Source organism: Malaclemys terrapin, chromosome 16 (assembly GCF_027887155.1).
Source record: "Malaclemys terrapin pileata isolate rMalTer1 chromosome 16, rMalTer1.hap1, whole genome shotgun sequence".
Lineage (NCBI taxonomy): Eukaryota > Metazoa > Chordata > Testudines > Emydidae > Malaclemys > Malaclemys terrapin.
The window spans coordinates 11,735,602-11,758,633 of record NC_071520.1 but is presented as its reverse complement, the minus strand read 5'-3'; the positions used below and the strand labels follow the sequence as shown (position 1 = coordinate 11,758,633).

The 23,032-nt window shown below is 45.0% G+C and overlaps 2 protein-coding genes across 10 annotated transcripts in view; one reads left to right on the top strand and one right to left on the bottom strand.

Annotated features, from left to right (window-relative positions):
* Positions 1–9,865, top strand: part of PISD (phosphatidylserine decarboxylase) — a 41,657-nt gene extending 31,792 nt beyond the window's left edge. For 6 of the 7 annotated variants that reach the window (XM_054006025.1, XM_054006029.1, XM_054006031.1 and 3 more), the window contains 5 exons: positions 1,694–1,930; positions 2,548–2,686; positions 4,393–4,539; positions 6,374–6,534; positions 6,911–8,691. In XM_054006025.1, coding sequence (XP_053862000.1) covers positions 1,694–1,930; positions 2,548–2,686; positions 4,393–4,539; positions 6,374–6,534; positions 6,911–7,135 — 909 coding nt within the window. In that variant the 3' untranslated portion in view covers positions 7,136–8,691. Of the gene's footprint in view, positions 1–1,693; positions 1,931–2,547; positions 2,687–4,392; positions 4,540–6,373; positions 6,535–6,910 lie in introns of all 7 variants that reach the window. The other variant, XM_054006024.1, reaches the window with a different exon arrangement.
* A 164-nt stretch (positions 9,866–10,029) lies between these two features.
* The window catches only part of SFI1 (SFI1 centrin binding protein), a 50,279-nt gene continuing 37,276 nt past the window's right edge, over positions 10,030–23,032 (bottom strand). For all 3 annotated transcript variants that reach the window (XM_054006023.1, XM_054006021.1, XM_054006022.1), the window contains exons 27-33: positions 19,063–19,325; positions 18,311–18,406; positions 15,539–15,821; positions 14,628–14,781; positions 11,957–12,074; positions 10,769–10,880; positions 10,030–10,316 (exon numbers count right to left, since the gene is read on the bottom strand). In XM_054006023.1, coding sequence (XP_053861998.1) covers positions 10,209–10,316; positions 10,769–10,880; positions 11,957–12,074; positions 14,628–14,781; positions 15,539–15,821; positions 18,311–18,406; positions 19,063–19,325 — 1,134 coding nt within the window. In that variant the 3' untranslated portion in view covers positions 10,030–10,208. The remainder of the gene's footprint in view (positions 10,317–10,768; positions 10,881–11,956; positions 12,075–14,627; positions 14,782–15,538; positions 15,822–18,310; positions 18,407–19,062; positions 19,326–23,032) is intronic.

The following is a 23,032-nucleotide window of genomic DNA, read 5'->3' as shown; positions in this document are numbered from 1 at the left end:
TCATATTCATTTATTTATTTATTAATCTCTTCTGTAACTGTGGGAAAACCACACAAATAGGTGAAACTGTTTCTACAGGGATACCATGAAACTGACTCTGTCCAAGGCCTGTCAAATGTGTAAAGTGTAAAGAAAAAAACAGAGCAATATTTCTCTCTCATCCTTCTATTGTCATGGTCTAAAGTGTTACCTGTAACAATAGTTGGTTTAAAACGTTTCAGTCTGAAGTAAGATTAATCTGGCAATCTCTCTCAAATGGTTAGATTTTATTTGTAAGCGTCATCCATAGCACAGTCAAAACTCAGAATCCTGGACTGGTCTGAGTGAAGGTGAGTTGAGTGGAGTATCATCCATTAGCAGGTGAAATAAATTTGCTTAATAGAACAAACAGGCTAAAGGACTAGCTCTCCAGAGGAATCTATTCGTATTTATTGCTACATTCTGCAGGTCCTAACATTGAGGGATACCCATAGAGTAGAGAATAAATAGTGCCTCTTTCTCTAATGAAAGGAATGAGAGGACCCTTTTACTCACAGAGTTGGAATTAGCCAGCCACCCTGTTCTGCAAACTTTTACCAGAGGTTTGCAGAAAACAGCTTCCTGTGTAAAACTTAGAGGAAGGCTGGAGCCCTCTGAAATATCTTTGGGATTACAACATGCTCTCATGAGCTGTGTGGGTGATACCAAGTACCACAAACAACAGGTGAGTGAATTTTTTGGAATTGCCCAAACACTAAGGCTTGGTGTACATGCAGTTCTTGTACTGATGATAAAACTATCATTTGCAGTGTGATTTTTTTGTTTGTTTCTTTGACCACTATAGTTACACTGGTATAAGCCCTTGTGCAGGCACAGTTATGCTAGTAGAAAGGTGCAATATATGGATATAGTTTATTCGTCTTTATGGTAAGCGACACAGGTATAAGCACAGTGTAACTGTGTCCACACCAGAGGAGTTGTATTGCTTTAATTATACCAGTACAGTTAAAAGCAGTGCACCTTTTATGTGTAGACAAGGCACTTTATAATTCCAGAAATAGATGGGCTTGGGAGAAGCAACACACTAGGCATTGAAATGCAGACAGAAATGTATTTCTAAGTCAGTTTTCTTTGGGTTCAAAAAAATAAATATATTCGTAATGTTTCAGTGCCTCCAATTAGTGCTATAATAGACTGTCCCAAATGCACTGCTTCTCTGTGAGCCTCCTGGGAGCAGTTTCCACTAACTCGCATATGAAGCTTCAGCATACAAGGGGAAGAGGGTGCATGCATTGTAGCTGCCCTCCACTGTACCTGGCTGGCAGGGCTTCTGTGCTGCGATTGGAAGAATGGGTTTCTGCTTTTATTATTTGCCTTAAGGCAACAAAAACAGCAACAGAAATTATACTGACAAAATGGATTTTTTATCTTTCTCAGAAAAGATGAATCATCCAAATTAATTGACTTTACTTTTGCTGTAAGGGTTTACATTGAGCTCCATCTGGTCCCCCATCCCTACACATCAGCATGGGGCCATGGAGGGTAAGGTTCTGGTCTTGTTTTATTGACAAGACCAGAACCTTGGTGTAACTCCACTGAAGTGAAGGGAGTCACAGTAGGAATGAATTGGATTCTTCCATTTTGGGAGCGAAGGGAAGAAGGGCTGAGCAGTGGAAAGAACAGAAATAGCATGGTGTAATTCCTTTCTCTCTAGGTTTCTCTGTACAAATCGGTACCAACACGACTGCTTTCACGAGCCTGGGGTCGATTGAACCAGGTCGAGCTGCCCACCTGGCTCCGGAAGCCTGTCTACAGCCTGTATATCTGGACATTTGGAGTGAACATGAAGGAAGCAGCTGTCGAAGATCTTCATCACTATAGAAACCTCAGCGAGTTCTTCCGCAGGAAGCTGAAGCCCCAGTCCCGGCCAGTCTGCTGCTATCACAGTGTGGTGAGGAGGGAACGAGGGGTTTGCAATGTTTATTCTGTTCTAGTGGAGCTACACATTGATGTGTAAATGTCCCCATCCCTCACCTTGGAATGTGTGCTATGTCTGTAGGCCAAAACTCCGAATATTGGGCTGGCCTGAGTGGAGTTGTGGGTCTGTCACTCACCCCTTTTCTGTCTGGGTTGTTGCTCTTGGTTACACCCATATCCAGCCTGGCTGTATGGCAACAGATCATGGCCCTAACTGAACTATTTGGTTGGAGTGGGTAAAAGTCCAGCCTGACTTATTCGAGGCACAGGACTAGACCAGGCACTCTCATTGAAAGAGAAACCTGTAAGTCCCTTTAGTGGTCACAGCATTGGCATTCACTGTGAACAAATGATGGTCTTTCTGGATCTCACTTATGGGCCTTCCTATTTGCCTTTCTGGTCTATGAAAATATCAAAGGTCCGAAACAAAAAGAGGCTAAGCTTATCCCTGTGTGGGGGAGAGAGGCTATATAAAGGGGAAGAGATGTGAAATTTTGGGGTTCAAATGATCAGTGGACTTGTGTTTCTGATGGCTAAGCATGAGGGATGCATGGATTTTTCACTGCATTTTACTTTTTTTGTTCCCTGTAGATCAGTCCCTCAGATGGAAAGATTCTGAACTTTGGACAAGTGAAAAACTGCGAAGTGGAACAGGTGAAGGGTGTCACCTACTCGCTGGAGTCCTTCCTGGGACCGTGCACCAGCACAGAAGACATGCAGTTTAGCCAAAGTAAGTTGCCTCCTAGCCTGTTTCTGTCATTTCACTGTTCCCAGTAATTGCAGGGAGGGGGTGAATCATAGTTATCTGCTCTCAAATCTTTGCCATCAGCACAGGCAACTCCGCTTCATTATAGCTCAAACTGAGGAATAACATTTGGGGTGTAATGTTGGATTCCCCAATCTCCTTAGTAGCCTGTCCCTCTCTTGCAGCCTCAGCCTCTGATTCAGCCCTTTCCTCGACATTTGAACTTTTCAGTTCCCTCAAGTGCATGGTTATCTTGGGTGGATTCTGGGTCATGTCAAGGTCTGTGACCATAATGAGGCTGCTCCTGCTGGAGGCTGAAACGTGCCCAGGTGTTTGGCTGTAGGAACTACTCTATTAGACCCAATTTATGCAGCATCAGCAGCAACCCCCCCACACTCCCGCATGGAGACTGATCTCTGCTCTCATGCCTAGAGGTCTGCCTTTCAGGTCAGGGCTGAGGCACTGTGAGGAAGTTTGTATTGCTCTGTGGAGATAGAGCTCTGTCTTCAAGGCTCTTGGTTTGGGTGTCAAGATCTTTTGTTAAACCTGTGTATGGGCAATACGCCACAGAAAGAAGCGCTTTTTGAAAGCTGCAGGATTGTTTTTGTAATATATATGCAAATGCAACTAAAGCATTTTGTAAGCTGGGACATTTCCGCAACTTCAGTCAGTACCCCAATAGTTCTGAGGTGTCTTTTAAGACAAATTATTTGTGTTCTATGAGACTCGATCTCAAGCCCCTGCTGCTTTGTCTGGGGAAGCTGGGGCTCTTTAAAGTTCTTTGGATTCTTCTGGTCTTGGACTTCAAAGATGTTTAAAACCTAGCTGTGTGTTAAAGGGACGCAAGCTTTTTAAAATGCTGATTCTTGGCCTTGAAGCACTACCTTTCAAAGCTTCCTGTAGCCACAGTGGGCTTTGAAGAGGGACATGCCGTCAGCTTGAATTGTCCCCGAAGTAACAGGGAGCAGGCAAAGGACAAATTGACCAGGCAAATCCCTCCCACTGCATGCTCTGTATCCCCCTCTGTGATCCAAGTATCGGCCTCCAGTTTACATGAAATCTTAGGGGTTAAGGAACCTGTCAACTCAGCTTGGCGTAAAATGTAGATTTTTTTTTTTTTTATAAAATCAAATTTACAACATTTGCCAGAAGCCTTCTCCTGCAGCATTTACACAACCCAAACACTGACAAGTCTGATTTCACTGTCCAAGCTGAGGGAAGTGGATAAGTGAACAGCATCAGTAGTGAGAAGTACATTGGATTTCTGTAATTCTCCCTGTTTTAATAACCTAAGGGTTGTTAATAACACAAGTGAGAGGATGGTTGGTTTATAGTGGCAGAAGGTGTGGCCTGAGAGCATGCTCAGCACTGGACACTCAAGGAATTAATTCTAAGGCTGACTCCTCTCCTTACCACGTACCCTGAAAGGGATTTGCATGGTCCCCACCAATGTGTTCACTGAGGGTGATTACATGTTTGGAATTCTGTTGCGGATTCATCCATGTAAGCTCTCTTGCCAGTGACTGCCCCCGGAGTCACTGTGTGGGCTGTATTTAGTGACCTGCTGTTAACATTGGTTTTCTGAGCATCACGGTAGCACGTTTCCCGTTGGAGACTTGTCACACGACACGTTCTCTCACAGATTCTGTTTGTTCCTTTTAACCCTTTTGTCTTCTGCTGTTCCACTGCAGCCTCATCCTGCAGCTCATTGCAGAACCAGCTAGTCACAAAGGAGGGGAACGAGCTCTATCACTGTGTCATCTACCTGGCCCCTGGGGACTATCACTGCTTCCACTCACCCACCGACTGGAGAGTGTCGCACAGACGCCACTTCCCAGGTAGATTCTACTTCCATAAATAAGAAGGGGAAACAGAGCAGGTGTCAAAGCAGGGGGGTTACTGAGAGCTGCCTCAGTCAGAGCACTTGAATTGTGATGTGCTAGAGAATCAGAGGGCAGCAGTTTGTCATAAAAAACACACCGAGGATCATGCTTCCCCAAAATCCTAAATACTGTGCTAATGAATTTCAGGGCTTAGTAGTCTACCAATTTAACTCAAATAATCAATGTTGAAGATGAATAACTCGGTCTCCCAACTAAACACAGAGGTGTAGGGAGACCCAGATCTGTTTCCAGTAGACTTTACTGAAATGGCTGTTAAGAGCTTGAAGAATGCCAGTCAGCATCTTGAGAGGGAACAAGGGCATTCCCCACCCACCACAGTAAACTGCCCTGTTGCTGGTAAAAGAGAGGATGCCCTAGAGGGGCATCTGATTGTTGTGGATAACCCTGCACATCAGAGACTCAGAGGATGACACTAAGCACAATCACTTGATTTGAATTGGGGTTATGGAGTTTTGCCCTCTCCTTCGCAGACAGTCATACTCCTTAGTCCAGCAGATGGAAATTCATTTTTTTAATTACCTAGGAACAAAGAGAGGAGTTGGACTTGGTTTCGGTTTCAGATGCTATGTGTGAGAGAGAGACAAGACATGGCAAGAAAGTTGATCTGCCAAGCTTCAGCGTGAAGCTAAGGTTTGTGGCTGAGTAAACCCTTTAAGCCAGGGGTTTCTTAGGGAAATGCTGCCAGGAGATCCATTGTAATAGAGCAATGTGCAGAGGAGTACAGGCTCCAATGAAACATTCTAATGCACTGTGTGCTCCCCTATATTGTGTGACAGGGTGGAAACCTTTAAGGTTCCTATTGTGATTCATTTTCTTTCGGGATCCTAGATCCATTTATTAATCCTTCATGTTCACATCTGGCCAGCTATGGTGACTCAGATCTGCCGTGTTACAGAACCACTTCTTCACACATGGCAAAGGGCATTTGAGAGACTGGCGGGGTTGGCTGGGGTGGTTTTGGGTTTTTTTTCCCTATAGCTTTGGCAAGGCAGCCCAGTGAGCTCATCCCTTAGATATAAAGACTTTTGTCTGTGTCCTTACACTTTAGAGGTACAGCCGTTATGTGGAGTCAGATTTTAGTCAGCTCCTGTGGAGCGCTCCGTAATCCAGGCTCAGAAAGAGGCTTATTCTGTTTTGAGTTCATTAGGTAGCTGGGTTCCTCCTCCTTGCCTGTTTGGTGATAGCAATGTTTTCAGGGCATGTAATGGTGGTGCTGTGAACTCTGAGAGATGGCATTAGGGTGAAATACTGTGGTCTGAGCCCAGGGCAAAAATTAACTAGGTTGATACATCATTTGTGGAGGGGTGTTAATATGCCTTAGTTTCTGGCATAAATATTTTCCCTTCATTCAGCTCCTGTTGTTTCTAGGGGATGTGGCAGGACCTCGGACATGCTGGATGGTAGAGCAGCTCTATGAGCTAAAGAACACTCATGTGTTATCTGCTCCCCACCTAGTATATCTACAGTGGAGCTGGAAGCGGGGCTAGAAAGCACACTCCCAGCTGCAGTGTAGACATACCCTTAGTGACAGTTCTATTTTTGCTAATGCCCAGCTGAAGGCTTTACTTGCTGTGCACAGTGCAATAGAACCTCTGTGCATCTTCTGATCCTTCATATTCTTGGTAATACTTAGTATTTGTCTCACTTCTTAGAAATGAGCTTTAATCTGGCCTTTTTTGTTGGTCTCTAAACTATTGTGCCTTAAATTTATCAAAATACTCCTGCAAGAACAAAGAATACTTCATCTTGCTCTTCCTGTTTACTACAGGCTCCCTGATGTCTGTGAATCCTGGTGTTGCCCGCTGGATCAAGGAACTCTTCTGCCACAATGAGCGGGTTGTACTTAGTGGTGATTGGAAACATGGCTTTTTCTCCCTAACAGCGGTAGGAGCCACAAATGTTGGCTCCATCCGCATCTACTTCGACCGGGTGAGTAGGAATCCTGCCTTTGAAGTCTCACTTTGCTAATGAGTCAGTGGTACTATACAACTCATGTGAGGAAACAAGGCATAGCTGGTTAATTGTTTGATTTCCTCAAAACTAACAGCAAGCTAAAGTTAAAACACAGACGATTTCTACCAAGTATTACTCAGTTGGCACTACTGTTCATTAGATTAATGTAGTCTAGGACCAGGAACTGAAGGGGGTGTCTGCTGTACAGATTTTTTCTTCCACCTTGTATTTAACACTGTTGCATGTTACTATTTGAAACTGTACCCCAGGCATAGGGAGTTGTCAATCCTAGTAAATGGACAGCACATACTAAAATTCACAAATCATATTCCTTTCTCTCGTCTCTCTGCAGGATTTGCGTACTAACAGCCCCTGTTACTCCAAAGGCTCTTACAATGACTTCAGCTTCATAACCAACAATAACAAGGAGGGCATCCCCATGAGGAAAGGAGAACATTTAGGGGAGTTTAACCTGGGCTCGACCATCGTTCTGATCTTCGAGGCACCCAAGAACTTCAACTTCCATCTTAAACCTGGACAGAAAATCCGCTTTGGAGAGGCTCTGGGGTCCCTTTAGAAACTACAAGAGGATTTTATATACAAAGGAACTCAAATTTCCAAGAAAAATGGTTCAGTAATGGAAAATATCACTCAGCAGGACCTGGGTGAGGAAAATATTCAACAACACTGCTGTGTAAAACTGGGGTAGGAGTATGTGCCCTATATCACATACCCATGCTGAGAGCAGTAAAATAATCAGATGATCCATATACATATCAGGTACAGATGCCTTTAAGAATGTTGACCAGGGTGGTTTCTATCCTATCCTGTGCCTACAGTCTTTCGCACTCTCCCCTTCAATGTGTTGCAAACTAATTACATTCATACAGAGCCTGTAGGTCCCTATCGGGGAGGGGTGAAGGCAGAGAGATTAGCTACCTTTAAAGGGACACTGATAGGTTGACCTAGACCCAAGGTTTCAGTTCTGTAAAATGTGGTTTTCAAACTTGCAGTCCTCAGAAGTGTCTAATGCAAACATGACATCAAAGTATAGAAGCCAAATTGCCTAGTCTTACTATCATTGTCCAACCTTGATGAAATGCACAATGTAAATTAATGACATCAGTGCTGAAACCAGTACATGAGACTCAAATTCTGTTTAATAACATACTGGTAACAGGTATGGAAACTAATTTTTAAATGCCTTTTAACCTGTTAGTGTCCCTTTAAAACTGGGGTTTGCACTGTATTTTAAACCTGAAAACACTGTGTCTACATTCCATGTGGTTGAACTTGTCATCTTTTTGAAAAAAGTGTATTTTTTTAGCTTGCAGCAGTCAGACTGTTGCAGATTCTTCTCCCAATCCATAGTTTTATTTTTACCATTCCAGGCCTTAAGGATTTTTTGTTTGAGTGGTAATTACTCTCCTCAGTCACCCAAAAACTACTGAGAGCTTAATCGTGTGACATGAAACAGTAACAAGTGGTTAAGGAGTCTGCTCCCTTCTCATTGCACAGGGGAGTTTCCATCAATACAGAACTCCTTCTCCATTGCAGTGGGGATGCAGCCAAAGTATGTTTCCCCTTCTGCTGTACAGACGCTGCTGCATATTGTGTTGTGTCATAACCTTCAGGGGCTGACATTGAGGTCTTGATGTGGGAATTTCTCCCTCTACAAAACAATTTAGTGCACGGAGTGAAATGCCATGGGCACTGACTGTGTATTAAAAACCATTATGGACCTTTGGGGCAATCCAAGATACTCCCCATGTGCACTAACTTGCTTTTCTATCCTTCAGTGGACTTGCAAATATTTGTTTAACTTACAAAAAAAAAAAAAAGCCAAACTTCCATTTTTCTTTTGCACTCATAGCTGGTAGAGAGAAGCTGGGGCTGAGTGCTCTAACTTCATCCTGCAGCAATTTTAGTCTGTTAATTCATGCCAAGAAGGGTTAGATAGAAATAGTAACAACCTCTTTCATTAATGTATGGAACATGACACTAAGAATAGGAGTTTTAAGCTTCGCATTACCAGTAATGGGATTAACAGCAACTGGTGCCAAAAGTGTTGAGAGCAACTCACTTCTGCAATGTATTGTTTGTTCTTACTGAATAAATTCTATTTTGAGCCAAGGAAGTCTATTGCCTGTACGTGAATGGGACACGCTGAGCTGGAAGGAATGGACTAGCTTATCCCCAACCTGGCCCTCCCCTTGTCCTGTGAGATCATCTACTCTTTCCTAGCTTGAGCCTTGTATGCGGATATTCATCAGGGGAGCTGGTGTTTTCTTTAAAGATCTGCCTGCAGTTCCAAGTGGATCTTCTGAAACAAACTTTTAGAATGAATTAAAAATGAGACTGAGCACTGTCTACCTTTGATCCTGTAAAGGAAAGTCTGTCTCCCCTGGATGTGCTGGAGAAAACAATCAAGTGTGTACAGCTGGCCAAGCCCTATATGCTTAACTTGGCAGTAGGGAAGAAAAGACATGCTCAGTGTCTGGTAATATAGCCTGCCAAAGGTTCATGTATGAGCTTGATTACATTGACCTAGACAGGGCCAAATAGGAGAGAACTAATCTTTTGGCTCCAAGAGTCAGCATTTCCTCATATTAAATGGGGGCTGCTTAAAATGGCTCTTAACTCCTCCTCCCCCTCCCCCCCCCACACACACTTTGTTCAGCCCCTTAGTGCTACGAAGTTCAGAACTTGTGTACTGTGCATCACAATGTTCTTATTCCAGCTAGGCCTGAATTTTTTAAGAACTTGATGCGAAATGCATACAGACATCATCAGCCCTTAGGGTTAAACCTATGACTAATTACCCTTCAGGTGCTAGAGGCTCTGTAAACAGAAGAGTCTGTTGCAATGGGTTAGAGGAAGGAAAACTAAATCTCTTCCTCTACTGGGGCCAGTTGTGGCCAAAACAACTTTAAGCTTTAAATTCCTCACTCCTCAGCAGTCACAGTATCTGAGCACCCAGTTCGCCTAATGGGATGAGAGAAGTTGCTACTGTTCTCTTTAATATGAATGTATCAGAGACAGATCATTCTGCACCAGGTCAGCTCTTTTTGTAATGGTCTTAGCACTGTGGAAACTTGGCTGGCTAGCAGGAATGTCTTACCCACTGATCAGAAGAAGTAGAAGCAGGGTTTCTGGAGAACACTGGCAATGCTGTAACTTTCTCCTGCAGAGAGAATCCATTTAATTTTTCAACTGGAACACTAACAGTATTTCTTTGTCACACTGCATGATTTATGAACATTAACTCTTTAATTTCTAACATTTTAAAATAAAAGTCTTATCGGCATTGTTTAGCTTCTTAATAAGCAGGGGAGTTTAAATAGATACTATAGTGATGGGCTCTATGAATACTTAGCTAAGGACTGTGATGAGTGCAGCTTTGAGCTGCACAGCAGTGTGTCCTGTTTCTTATCACAACTATGGTACATAAATGAGGCAATGTCTCCCATATGCATGCAGCAAAAGGAACTATACATTTAATTGGTAGAGCGGTTTGGTTTACTTCCCTTCACAAAGTTCGAGATCGTGTATGTCCTCTCTGACATCAAAAGCACATAATCAAAGATTGACCAGCCAGCCACCCCATTCTACCACTGAGCATGAACAACCATTCAGAGGTTTTAGACTCGTTACATATCCAAAGCAGCGCGAATGTCCTCCACACGGGTGATGTAGCTCTGCAGACGATGTCTCCCTTCTAGCAGCACTTTGGTGAGAGCATTGATCTGCACCTCCAACTACAAGAGAAAATGAAGGGAAGAGGAACGGGCTAAATGATTAGTAAAGTCAGGAACCATTCTTTCCAGCAAGTTGAGTCTGTAAGCGTTCTGACACTGTTTGGTTGAACAGCTTTCACACTACCCCACTTGAATAGGAAAGTATCAAGTGACAGGACTGGGTTACTCCTTGGGCAGCTGTGGTGTGGTGAGAAAAATGTGAATAGTTTAATCGACTTTGTTCATTATGCCCCGTTTCTCACTAGCCCCTTTGCTTGGAACAGTTTACCCATCCTGCTGTTACTAATCTCCCACAACTGCCTCCTCGTGCCTTCAGCCTTTGTTTCACAATCATCCAAATTACGCTAAATGCGTTCAGGCCAGGTTCCATGTCTCTTTGCAGTACTATATGTCATAATTTTTACTCAGTAACTGTGTGGGACTGGCCTTCACACCACTACTTGTCCACATACCTGATCCAGCTCTTCTTGAACTTGCTGCGCAACATCTTGCTCCACTGCCCCAGTGCCCACGGTACTCATTTCTAGCCACTTGTGCAGAATGCGCGCCTGCCGCCGGCATGACCTGAGGGAACAGGTTAAATGGTGCCTGTTCTGAATGGGATCACAGCAAGCTAGGGTGAGACACGGAAGGCTCATTGTGCATTTAACTCATTTGCGTCAATAGTTGTAGATGTCCAGGACACTCACTACCAGCAAACATTGATGGGAAGGAGTTCAGTGTGTCTGCTCTTTCTAGATTTTTCTAAAGGAGATTGCGTTTACAGTGCCTTTCAGCAGTAAACATGCAATGCCTGGCTGCCAGGTGGGAGGTATAAGCACCTAGGGATGAAACCCAAGCCACAGCATATTAGCTGGAAGCTGGGTTGTAAGAGCCAGTTTTAGAATAGTCCTGAAACTTATTTTAACATTAGGCACCATCAGACCCACCATAGGAAAAACTGGCTTCACCACTGCCATGTAAGGGACCCATTTTCCTGTCTTTGGCCTCTGGATGTTAGCAGGAAAATGGTGAGAAAGGGTCCCTGGAGAATACAAGAAAGGTTGGGTGTTCCTCTCCTACTCTTGGTCCATTGCTGCTGCTTTCCATACCAGTAGGTTCCCCCTTAAAGTCCTGTTCCACTCTGAAATGTGACTACAATCCCACTTAGGGTTAAAGGTTTGTGTCTAACTACTCACATCAATGTTTTTCTAACTGCCTATTCTACAGAATCAGGCTGGGATCTGAGAGCCAAGCAGGGTCTTTACTATGAGTCTGATTTTATGAGGAGGAGAGTCTGAAGATGACATTCTGAGTCTGTTATACCAATTCAACTCACTGATTTCAGATTATGCCCTCAGTGACACTGGTATGGCTACACTTCCTTCAGTGGTTGCCACAGATGATAGTCAACAATTGCCAAGGATGCACAAAAAGGTAACTCCCTCCAAGCTGTATTGGCAGTACAGGTCTAATAGGAGTAAACAAAAAACCCACAACTCTTGTTCTCTTAGGTCAGCAGATGTAACTGAACAGGCCTAGGAGACAGATCTACTGAATAAGGATGTTACTTTTCAGAGCAGAACTGCACTTCCATATAGAAATGCAACACTGGATTAAGAGCACACAATGAAGCTGGCTAAAGGGGACTTTATACGTACTTGAGCTCCTGCTTGCTATCGTGGTAATGCTGCATTTGCTGTAGGATGTGTTGGAGCTCTGCTTCCAGCTGTTTCTGCAGCTCTGTTCCCTCCATGGAATAGCTTTGCCTCCTTTCAACTGAAACCAAACACCAAGCACACACATGATGATGCGGTTGAGGTTCTGTCTATTTCCTGCTGCTTCCTCTCTGGGAAACAGACCGGCTTGTAGGCAAAAACCTACCACTGTGCTGTGCCTGTGGGTCCTCACTGCTATCATGTGATGTGCTGCCTCTGTTGTAATAACTGGGGCCTGAAAGACCTACCCCACTTGTGTGCTTAAAAGTGGATAAAAGTTTATGAAATGATCCAATCACCTCTAACAGTAAGTGTTGGCGGGAAAAGATAATGAAAGTCCAACTCAGCCTGTTACATAAAATTGCTTAAAGAGTCAGCAAAAATTAAGACAGATGAATTAGTCACTGATTTATAGCAGAAGGCCTTTTTGTTTGGACGATGTTGATATGTCTGGTAAACAAAAAAGTGTAGGACTGGAAGTCAAACAGACAAACTTGTGTCAGAAATTAGGCGTAATTGGTGAGCAGAACAATGAGAAGATGGGCTAGTTCGCTCATTACTTGACTTTTGAGGTCCCTAAAAAAAAAAAGACTTTGGGGGAGGACTGAGATGGGTGAACTAAAGGGAGCAAGCTTCATATCATGGCTTCCACTCACATCATCTGGGACCTCAGGATCCTTTGGGACACCACTGGCCCTTCAATGTCCTGATTTTGAGATGAACACAGATGACATCACCACGTCCACTAGCTTTGGCTAAATCCCAAATACCACCTGAGGTGTAAAACTTTGGTTCTGGCTTTCACCTATTCTCTCATGCATCATTTTCCTCCCACATCTTATTTCTTCTGTTTCCTTTTGCTAAGAGTCGTTCTTAGCCTGCCAAGACTGCCACTTTTGCAACAGTGCTGTGAGCCTACCACCAGAGAGGCAGCTAAAAGCAAAGTCTGATGCTGGTACAAGTTTGCCAGGCCTCAGAGTGGTGTGCCATGTACTGGAATTGTGTTTCTCCAGCAGCAGGGCTGTAAGTAAAATTCAGCACTAGAGACAGAGGCTGCATTTTCTCTCGGTACTGTTCTTTTCTCTCCCTTTTAGTGTGTATCTGTCTTGTTTGCAAGGAAACAGGATCAGACTTTAAAACTAACTGTAGCTCCAGTCCTTCTCAACTAATTTTCTCTATTCCCCCAAAAGGACAAGTTATTACCATCTTTAAAACCATCTAAAAGACGGTCAAAAATGGGGGTGGGCAGAGTCCTTATACAAGCACTCTACAGCCAAAGGGAAAGAGAACAAGGGGTATTGTTAAAATGAAAGGCTTAATATATTACATACATTTCAAATGCTTTAACTGTTTTGACTTTTTCTGTATCTTTAATAAAAGGTTAAAAAGATTTTAATGGTGTATTTGGCCTGGTACTAGGCAGGTTGAGGTCTCTGTATTAAAAATGCTGAGCCTAGTTTGACTGTTTAGTGTTGCACAGTGACAGGGTCAAGTAAATGCCTTTGACTCTTTGAGCCTATTTATTCTATCAAAATAGACACCCCACCACCTCTAGCCTCTCTTCCCGGGCTAACAGCAGAGCTGGAACATGACCCACAAGAGGTTAAGGGAGCATGGGCCAAGATTTCCAACATACAGTACCCTACAGAGCCTGAACTAGTTACTGTTGATTTGACTCCCTCCAAATTCAGCTTGCGTATGCATGAGTTGTGGGGTCCTTCAGCATATGGCTTAGCAACACTAAGGATCTGTGGTTTTGGACCTGTTATCGTGCTTTAGGCCAGGAAGAACAAGCAGCAGATACACACTGTACAATTTACATTATGAGGAAGCACCTCATCCCAATCCTATGGAACATTTAGAACCTGCACTTCATGCTTCTAATTAAAGGTAGGCCCTGGCCATAGTGCAGACAACCACTTTGAACTGCAGGCTGCTGTGTTCAGATCCTACCTGCTCACTATGGTTCACGTAAAATTTGGCATTCAATCAAAGCACTGCTGTGATGAGTGCTAGAATGTGTCACTTGCTCCCTTGACTATCCCTCTCCCTCCATTGGGTTCTCTCCTTAAAACCCAAAGCTGTGGTTTTAGCTGCACACTTGACCTCTTTTCCCTAGCCTTACCCTTTTTGGAGCCCTCAGAGTGTTCTTAATACCTTTGATGGTAAGCAGTACTCCAGAAACTGCTTGTATCAGTGAAATTGTTCCTTGCGTTATGGGACATCTTCTCTAGCAAGTTCTACCATTCTATGAGGCAGGGAGGAGTATGTATTTGGGTTATGCTGTATGAACTCCCCGGCATTAAAATAAGCTCTGCTCTTGGTCTCTCTGGCCAGGCTGGGCCCTAGAGGTTCCCACCCTTCACTTCTGGAGAACCTCTCTCTCAATTAATCCTCTGAACACCCTGGAGCATAGAAAATCGTATCACTTGTATCTTCCCTTTCAAAAAACAAATGGCTGACTTCTTCCTCCAACACACAGTCAGCCCCCACGCACCGGCTTAATGAGCAGGTAGCTTTGCCTCTTCCCCAACCCAATCTTGCTCCCATTGGGGGAGGCTTTCAGTGCTGCCAGGTCAGGGATGGTTGCTGTAATGTAGAGCTGAGAACATACCTGCAGTTTTGGGCCTGCTCTCTTTTCCTGTGACAACTTCGGGCAGCAGCAGATGTGCCTGCGAGTTTGGCTGCTTCCTCTCCTTCCCCACAGTGGCCTGTTGAGGGTCTTGGAGAAAAGTTTCCAGGTGACCCTTCAGGGGCTGACCTTCATTCTACAAAGCCAGGTGTACAATAAGGTGATACAAATACAGCCATCTCACCTCTTAAATAGGATTCGGGTGAGCAGGGCCACAAAGGGCTTTAAAACAGGACTCTGTACGTGGCCTAACATACTAAGCCCTCCTTCCACTGAGGGGGACCCTGCAGTTACTTGGTGTCCACAGGTGCCTGCAGTCAGCCTTGCTCCTTACATGATATTTCATGAAGTCAGAGCTTTCCCATCCCTTCTGGAAGGGTAAACAACTCCTCCCCTCTGCAGTAGAGCAGAGGAATTTAAATGCTGTTCAAATGTTTGCAGATTCCCATTCCTCCCGTCCCCTCCCTTTGTTTGCTAAAGAAACCTGCAGGCGTAAGAGCTGCTGCTGAATTTAGTCAGTCTCAACCAGATTTCAACTGGCTGTAGCTACTCTGAACCCTTGGCTCGAGCAGCACTCTCAGATAGCAGCAGCTTGCTGGGAAGGGGACAGGACCAGGAATTCCAGTGCAATACCACACACATGAATTAGCCAAAAAGCAAATTGTTGCTTCAGATTGTCACTGTAGTGACTGTGGCAAATGGAGGAGAAAGGCTCCAAAGGCACATCAATCCTACCTAACTTGATCTATTAAAAAGGCAGGACCAGGTGTAAGTGGAGGCACAGGCCAGCTCAGGCAAGAAGGGGTGGGAGCCCTGGAAGAAAACCGGACAGTAAAGCTGCATCAGCCAACTCCAGTTGTCCGGTATTCTAGTTACTTCTGCATGAAGCTCACCTTTTCTGATTCACATCTCAAACGTGACATGAAGGACGAGGGAGGCAACAGCACTGGCTTTGGACTAGTCTGAGCAGGATGGCATGTGCCATGCGTCCAAGATGGTACACAGGTTAGAGGGGTAGGCACAGTAAGGGGGCATGAGGAGTAACTAGTGCTATCCATCTGGAACAGCTGTTTACAGCCACTTTGCTCCGTTTGAGTTGAGGCAAGTAAGGCCCCAGCCTGAGCAGGATGTTTGTTCGTGGATGTTTGCGGCAAAGGCACCTCTGGTCCCTCCAGTCTAGAAGGGGAAGGAAAGGGAGAAGGGTTTGTTACTTTCCAGCCAGCCCCATATTCTTCTTTATATTCAATCCAGAATAGCCAGAAGGGGAGCACATAGTTATAACCATTCACCCTAGTGGAGGTTAATCCCCTGTAAAGAGTCAGACAGCCCGGTAAGCCACTGAAAAATACCGTATACGTTGCTTAGCAACATTGTCTTCAATCTGTGGCACAGGATCATAAGAAACTGTGCTGCTCCTGCTATGAAAAGCACTGTTGCTAAGGGACAATAGCAACCTGGTTAGGACCCATGTTAAGTTCTTTAACAGGCAGCAAGCCTGGAAGAACCAACACAATCATTAAAGAGCAAAAAAGCCTCAGATAAGAGATGGTGCCTGGCAGTGTTTCCTCTAATTTTTTACATCTGTGTGTGGAATGAATTTTGTTATGTGCACCAATATGGAGGTGATGTGTGACACATCACCTCCATATTGGTGCAAATAAGTCATGTGGGGGGGGGGGCCGAGGGGTTCAGGGTGCAGGAGGAGACTCAGGACTGGGGCAGAGGGTTGGGTGCAGAGGGTGAAGGCTCTGGGGTGGGGGCTCAGGGCTGGGGCAGAGGGTTGGGGTATGTGTGGGGGGGCTCTGGGGTAGAGCCGGGGATGAGGGGTTTTGGGTGCGGGCTGTCGCAGGACTGCAGTGGGGAGAGAGAACTCCCTCCAGCTCGCTCTCGCTGCAGCAGCTCGGGGCCAGAGGAGAGGTGCCTCCTCCCCGGCTGCAGCAGCTCCGGTGAGGCTGGGCTGGGCCAAGGAAGGGTTCCTCTCCCCAGCCGCAGCAAGTACAGGGCAGGTCCATGCTGGGGCTGGCGGGAAGGGCCACCTCTTCCCGCTGCGGCAGGTCCATGCTGGGGGACAGGCATCTCTCCCCGCCACAGCCCTGAGCCCCTGCGCGGGGCTTAATACTGGAAGCTGCACGGCTGTGCAGCTTAGATAGATCTTAGGTGCCTGGTATCTCCCCTCCTAGAGCATTTTAACCTGAACCTGTTGACAGCATCTTAAAAAAAAAAAAAAAAAAAAAAAAGAGTGTTCAGGGAGTATATTTCTACATCATTTTGGTCCCAGCAGTGGGGACCTGATCCAGGTTTAGACAAAACAGAGAATGGAGAGAGACACTTCTCTGAACTGCAGTATCTTCCCTCTCTCTGAAGCTGTACCACTAGCTAGAAAAGTGGGGTTTCTAAAGAGAGCGTGGAAAAGAGCCTACTAAATACTTTCAATAAGGTTTTCCTGTTGAAAAACTTTTGCTTCTACAGCTGGTGCAGCTTCAACCCATTCATTTCCGAGAGAAGTGATATCAGAGCTAGAACTAGCACTGATAGCAGAACAGGTGGCTCCTCGAGCATCCGCAGCACTGTAAATCACACGCAGAAGAGGGACTGCAAAAATGGTAACTCCTTGCTCAGCAGCTCTGCACCCTGTGGGGACTCAGGGTCAGCTCTGGTTTGTTTATTGACTAGCAAATACTTCTTACTCCTCTTAGCCCCGCAGAGCAAATTCAGCCAAGACCGGGGAGCAGGAGTCTATTCTAGCTCACACCTCATTAACAAAATTAGTAATGAGGTTCCAATGGCAAGGCCAAAATTCAGTTCCAGACTGTCTGGTGTCTCAGGGCAAATGAGGGCAGGGCTTCGGATCCATGAGCCAGAAAGTAGCCAGTGTGACACTCAGGGTACATCTACACTACAGGGGGGAGTCGATTTAAGATACGCAAATTCAGCTACGTGAATAGCGTAGCTGAATTCGACGTATCGCAGCCGACTTACCCCGCTGTGAGGACGGCGGCAAAATCGACTTCTGCGGCTTTCTGTCAGCGGTGCTTACTCCCACCTCCGCTGGTGGAGTAAGAGCGCCGATTCGGGGATCGATTGTCGCGTCCCGATGGGACGCGATAAATCGATCCCCGAGAGGTTGATTTCTACCCGCCGATTCAGGCAGGTAGTGTAGACCTAGCCTCAGATTCCATGTTAAGCTGCAGGGCAGGCAGTTAGAAAAAACACCTTTTGCTTGTAAATTGAGCCCATAAATTCTGGAAATCATTGAGGCTCTAAATACAGACAGCTCCAAAGCCTTTTTGCACAGACTCTTTGCAGAGAAGAACTTGCACCTCTTTTTGGGGGCACACTATGTTTTAGATGAATTCAGTCTTTCCCTCAAATTTATGTACTGGTGAAACTAAGCTCTTAGCACATGGTAGGTTAACCCGTCTGACTGCTCTGTTATTCTTTTCCATTGTGTAAGCAACCTGAAGCTCTTCGTGTCACTGTGCTACCCTTCATATTGCACAGAAGAGATGTCTATGCAAAGCAAGCTCTCAGCAGAACTTAATAAGTTTCACAGCTCACAAGGTGGTACATTCAGTTAGCGTGGCAGGAGCACAGCAAGAGGCTCATTGCAATCACCACTCCAATTAGATTCTCCTCCCCTACTTTTAAAGCTCAAGTGTTCTTACTCATTGAAAGGTATCCCCAACAAGCCCTCTCTCTCCAGAGACTGCAGCAGGAAGTCAGGTCTACGGGGCTGTAGTCTTGCCTGGCGGACTGCGTTTCTGGGAAAACAACAACAACAACAAAATCAGGCAATTGCTAAGATCCCAGGGACTCCTGTCCTTGACTATGGCAGCCTCCCCAGTCATCCCCCTTCCCACACAAAATGCACTCTCAGCATGAGATCACCAGCAAGGCTGGCAAGATATTTTTAGGAAACAGCTTTCAGAAAGCACATAGTTCCCCTTTCCCATAAAGCCGGGGAGAGGACTGACCAATTTCAGCACAGCTAAGACCTGGCACGGTGTGGCTTAGTGGCAGCTCTGGGACCTCACTGTGGTCAGATGAGTTTTGTGGTGGTAATATTTCTATCCCTGCACCACTTTGCAGGCATTCCTGTGTGAGCTCCCACTTAGAGATCACCAGGACCCCAGTAATCCATTGCCATACAGTGAGGAAGTTCCATTGGGAAGTCATTAAGCTGGGCTGGGCTGGGCTATTAATGGGCTGCCAAGGAAGAGTCACGAGTCCTTCCATTATTCATGGGCAGCTGTATACATTATGCAGCAGTTCTATTATAACTCAGCATTAACAGACATACCGTGCAGCAGCAGGAGGGAAGGGGAAGTTGTGTGGAAATTCACAGCAGGGATTTAAGAAATGAACTCAGAAATGCAACGCGAGCGTAATGCAGGATGTGCTGAAACTTTACACTCACAGCTCACTAAAAACCGAATCCCCAGCAGCAAGGAGGAACGGCAAATCGTCGCTCTTCATGGGCTGCGACACAGAGCACAGAGTCACTGCCTTTGCTGCGTCTCCTCCTGCCCCAGGGTTGGCATCAGGCATGGGCATCTTAAATGTCACCCTCTTCTTCAGAGAAGGCAGAGAGGAGTGAGGCTTGTCCAGGTTCCTGCAGAGAGCCTTTCGTTTCCACAGCATGGCACAACGATACACTGTCTGGTGAAGGCTGTAGGCTGCCTGCCAAGCAGAAAGAGCAGCAGGTCGTTTGATGGATGAGGGTAGAGGGAAGCAGCATCATGCCACCCAAGAAGGGATGTCCTTGGGAAGTAGCAATGGATAACAGGATGGTGTCTGGCTGCTGAGTTTGTCCACAAGCTCTGGGTCTAACTGATCACCATATTTGGGATCAGGAAGGAATTTTCCCCCAGGTCAGATTGGCAGAGACTCTGGGGGGTTTTCACCTTCCTCTGCAGCATGGGACACGGGTCACTTGCAGGTTTAAACTAGTGCCCATGGTGGATTCTCTGTAACTTGAAGTCTTTAAATCATGATGTGAGGACTTGCGTAACTCAGCAAGAGGTTATGGATCTAATACCAGAGTGGGTGGGTGAGGGTCTGTGGCCTGCAATGTGCAAGATGTCAGACTAGATCAGGGATGGCCAAGCTTACTGACCCTCCATGCCACATATGACAATCTTCAGAAGTTCGAGAGCTGATGCGCATCTGCTGAGGCTCAGAGCTTCTGCCCCACGGGAGGCACCTGCCAGGGTTCGGGGTTTCTGCCCCACTCCTGCGGAAGCCCCAAGCCCGGGCAGGTGTGCCCTGCAGGGCTGAAGCCCCTAAACCCCCCTTCCCACTGGTCAGAAGCCCCTACCCCACCATCCCGCTCCAAGGCAGAGATCTTGAGCTTCCCCCCAAAGTCTGGTAGGTGGAGAATGGTGGGGGGGGGGGCTCCAAGAGCCACACTAACTGTAAAAGAGCTGCATGCGGCCCGCAAGCCAAGATTTGGCCACCCCTGGACTAGATGATCATGAGGAGATCTTCTGACCATACTGGGTCAGACCCAAGATCCATCTAGCCTAGTATCCTGTCTTCTGACAGTGGCTAATGCCAGGTGCCCCAGAGGGAATGAACAGAACAGGTAATCATCAAATGATCCATCCTGCCACCCAGTCCCAGATTCTGGCAAACAGAGGCTAAGGACACCATCCCTGCCCATCCTGACTAATAGCCATTGATGGACCTATCCTACATGAACTTATGTAGTTCTTTTTTGAACCCTGTTATAGTCTTGACCTTCACATCCTCTGGCAAGGAGTTCCACAGGTTGACTGAGCGTTGTGTGAAAAAATACAACCTTTTGTTTGTTTTAAATCTGCTGCCTATTAATTTCATTTGGTGACCCTTAGTTCTTGTGTTATGAGAAGGAGTAAATAGATTCATAGATTCCAAGGTCAGAAGGGACCACTGTGATCATCTAGTCTGACCTCCTGTATAACACAGGCCATAGAACTTCCTCAAAATAATTCCTAGAGTGTTTTGTTTTTTTTTCCAGGAAAAACAAACAAAAAACAAAACAAAAACAAAAACAAAAACCAACCACACCACCACCTAATCTTGAGTTCAAAATTGTCAGTGATGGAGAATTCATCATGGCCCTTTGTAAATTATTCTAAGGGTTGATTATCCTCACTGTCAAAAATGTACACCTTATTTCCAGTCTGATTTTGTCTAGGTTGTACTTCCAGCCTTGGATCGTGTTATATCTGTCTCTGCTACACTGAAGAGCTCATTATTAAATATTTGTTCCCCATGTAGCTAGCACTTCCTTATTTACTTTCTCCACACCAGTTATGATTTTATCTATCATATCCCTCCTTAGTCGTCTCTTTTCCAAGCTGAAAAGTCCCCGTCTTATTAATCTCTCATCATACGGAAGCTGTTCCATACCCCTAATCATTTTTGTTGCCCTTTTCTGAATCTTTTCCAATTCCAGTATCTCTTTTTTGAGATGGGGCAACCACCTCTGCATGCAGTATTCAAGATGTGGGCGTACCATGGATTTATATAGAAGCAATAAGATATTTTCTGTCTTATTATCTATCCCTTTCTTAATTATGCCCAACATTCTGTTCGCTTTTTTGACTGCTGCTGCACACGGAGTGGATGTTTTCAGAGAACTATCCACAATGACTCTAAGATTTCTTTCTTGAGTGGTAACAGCTAGTTTATACCCCATCATTTTATATGTATAGTTGGGATTACGTTTTCCAGTGTGTACTACTTTGCATTTATCAGCATTGACTTTCATCTGCCATTTTGTTGCCCAGTCACCCAGTTTTGTGAAATCCTTTTGTAGCTCTTCACAGTCTGCCTGGGACTTAACTATCTTCAGTAATTTTGTATCATCTGCAAATTTTGCCACCTCACTGTTTACCCCTTTTTCCAGATCATTTATGAATATGTTGAATAGGACTGGTCCCAGTACAGACCACTGGGGGACACCACCATTTACCTCTCTCTATTCTGAAAACTGACTATTTATTCCTACCCTTTGTTTCCTATCTTTTAACCAGTTCCCAATCCATGAGAGGACTTTCCCTCTTATCCCATGACAGCTTAAGAGCCTTTGGTGAGGGACATTGTCAAAGGCTTTCTGAAAATCTAAGTACACTATATCCACTGGATACCCTTTGTCCACATGCTTGTTGAGCCCCTCAAAGAATTTTAGTAGATTGGTGAGGCATGATTTTCCTTTACAAAAACCATGTTGACTATTTCCCAACAAATTATGTTCATCCATGTGTCTGACAATTTTGTTGTTTACTATAGTTTCAACCAGTTTGCCTGGTATTGAAATCAGGCTTACCGTCCTGTAATTGCCGGGATCACCTCTGGAGTCCTTTTTAAAAAATTGGCATCACATTAGCTATCCTCCAGTCATCTGGTACAGAAGCTGATGTAAATGATAGGTTACAAGCTACAGTTAGTAATTCTGCAATTTCACATTTGAGTTCCTTCAGAACTCTTGGGTGAATACCATCTGGTCCTGGTAACTTATTACTGCTTAATTTATCAGTTTGTTCCAAAACCTCCTCTAATGACACCTTAATCTGGGACGGTTCCTCAGATTTGTCACCTAAAAAGAATGGCTCAGGTCTGGGAATCTCCCTCACATCCTCAACCATGAAGACAGATGCAAATACATCTCTACCTCGATATACCGTGACCCGATATAACACGAATTCGGATATAACACAGTAAAGCAGTGCTCCAGGGCGTGGGGCTGTGCGCTCCGGCAGATCAAAGCAAGTTCGATATAATGCGCTTTCACCTATAACACTGTAAGATTTTTTGGCTCCCGAGGGCAGCGTTATATCGGGGTAGAAGTGTAATTAATTTAGTTTCTCTGCAATGGCCTTTTCGTCCTTGAGTGCTCCTTTAGCATCTCGATTGTCCAGTAGCCCCACAGGTTGGTTAGCAGGCTTCCTGCTTCTGATGTACTTAAAAAAAATGTTGCTATTACTTTTTGAGTCTTTGGCTAGCTGTTCTTCAAATTCTTTTTTGACCTTCCCAATTATATTTTTACACTTTGTTTGCCAGAGTTTATGCTCCTTTCTATTTTCCTCAATAGGATTTAACTTCCACTTTTTAAAGAATACCTTTTTGTCTCTCACTGCTTCTTTTACTTTGTTGGTTAGCCAAAGTGGCGATTTTTGGTTCTCTGTTTTTTAATTTGGGGTATGCATTTAAGTTGAGCCTCTATTATGGTGTCTTTAAAAAGTTTCCATGCAATTTGCATGGATTTCACTTTTGGCGTTGTACCTTTTAATTTCTGCTTAACTAATTTCCTCATTTTTGTATAGTCCCCCTTTCTGAAATTAAATGCTACAGTGTTGGGCTGCTGTGGTGTTTTCCCCAACACAGGGATGATAAATGTAATT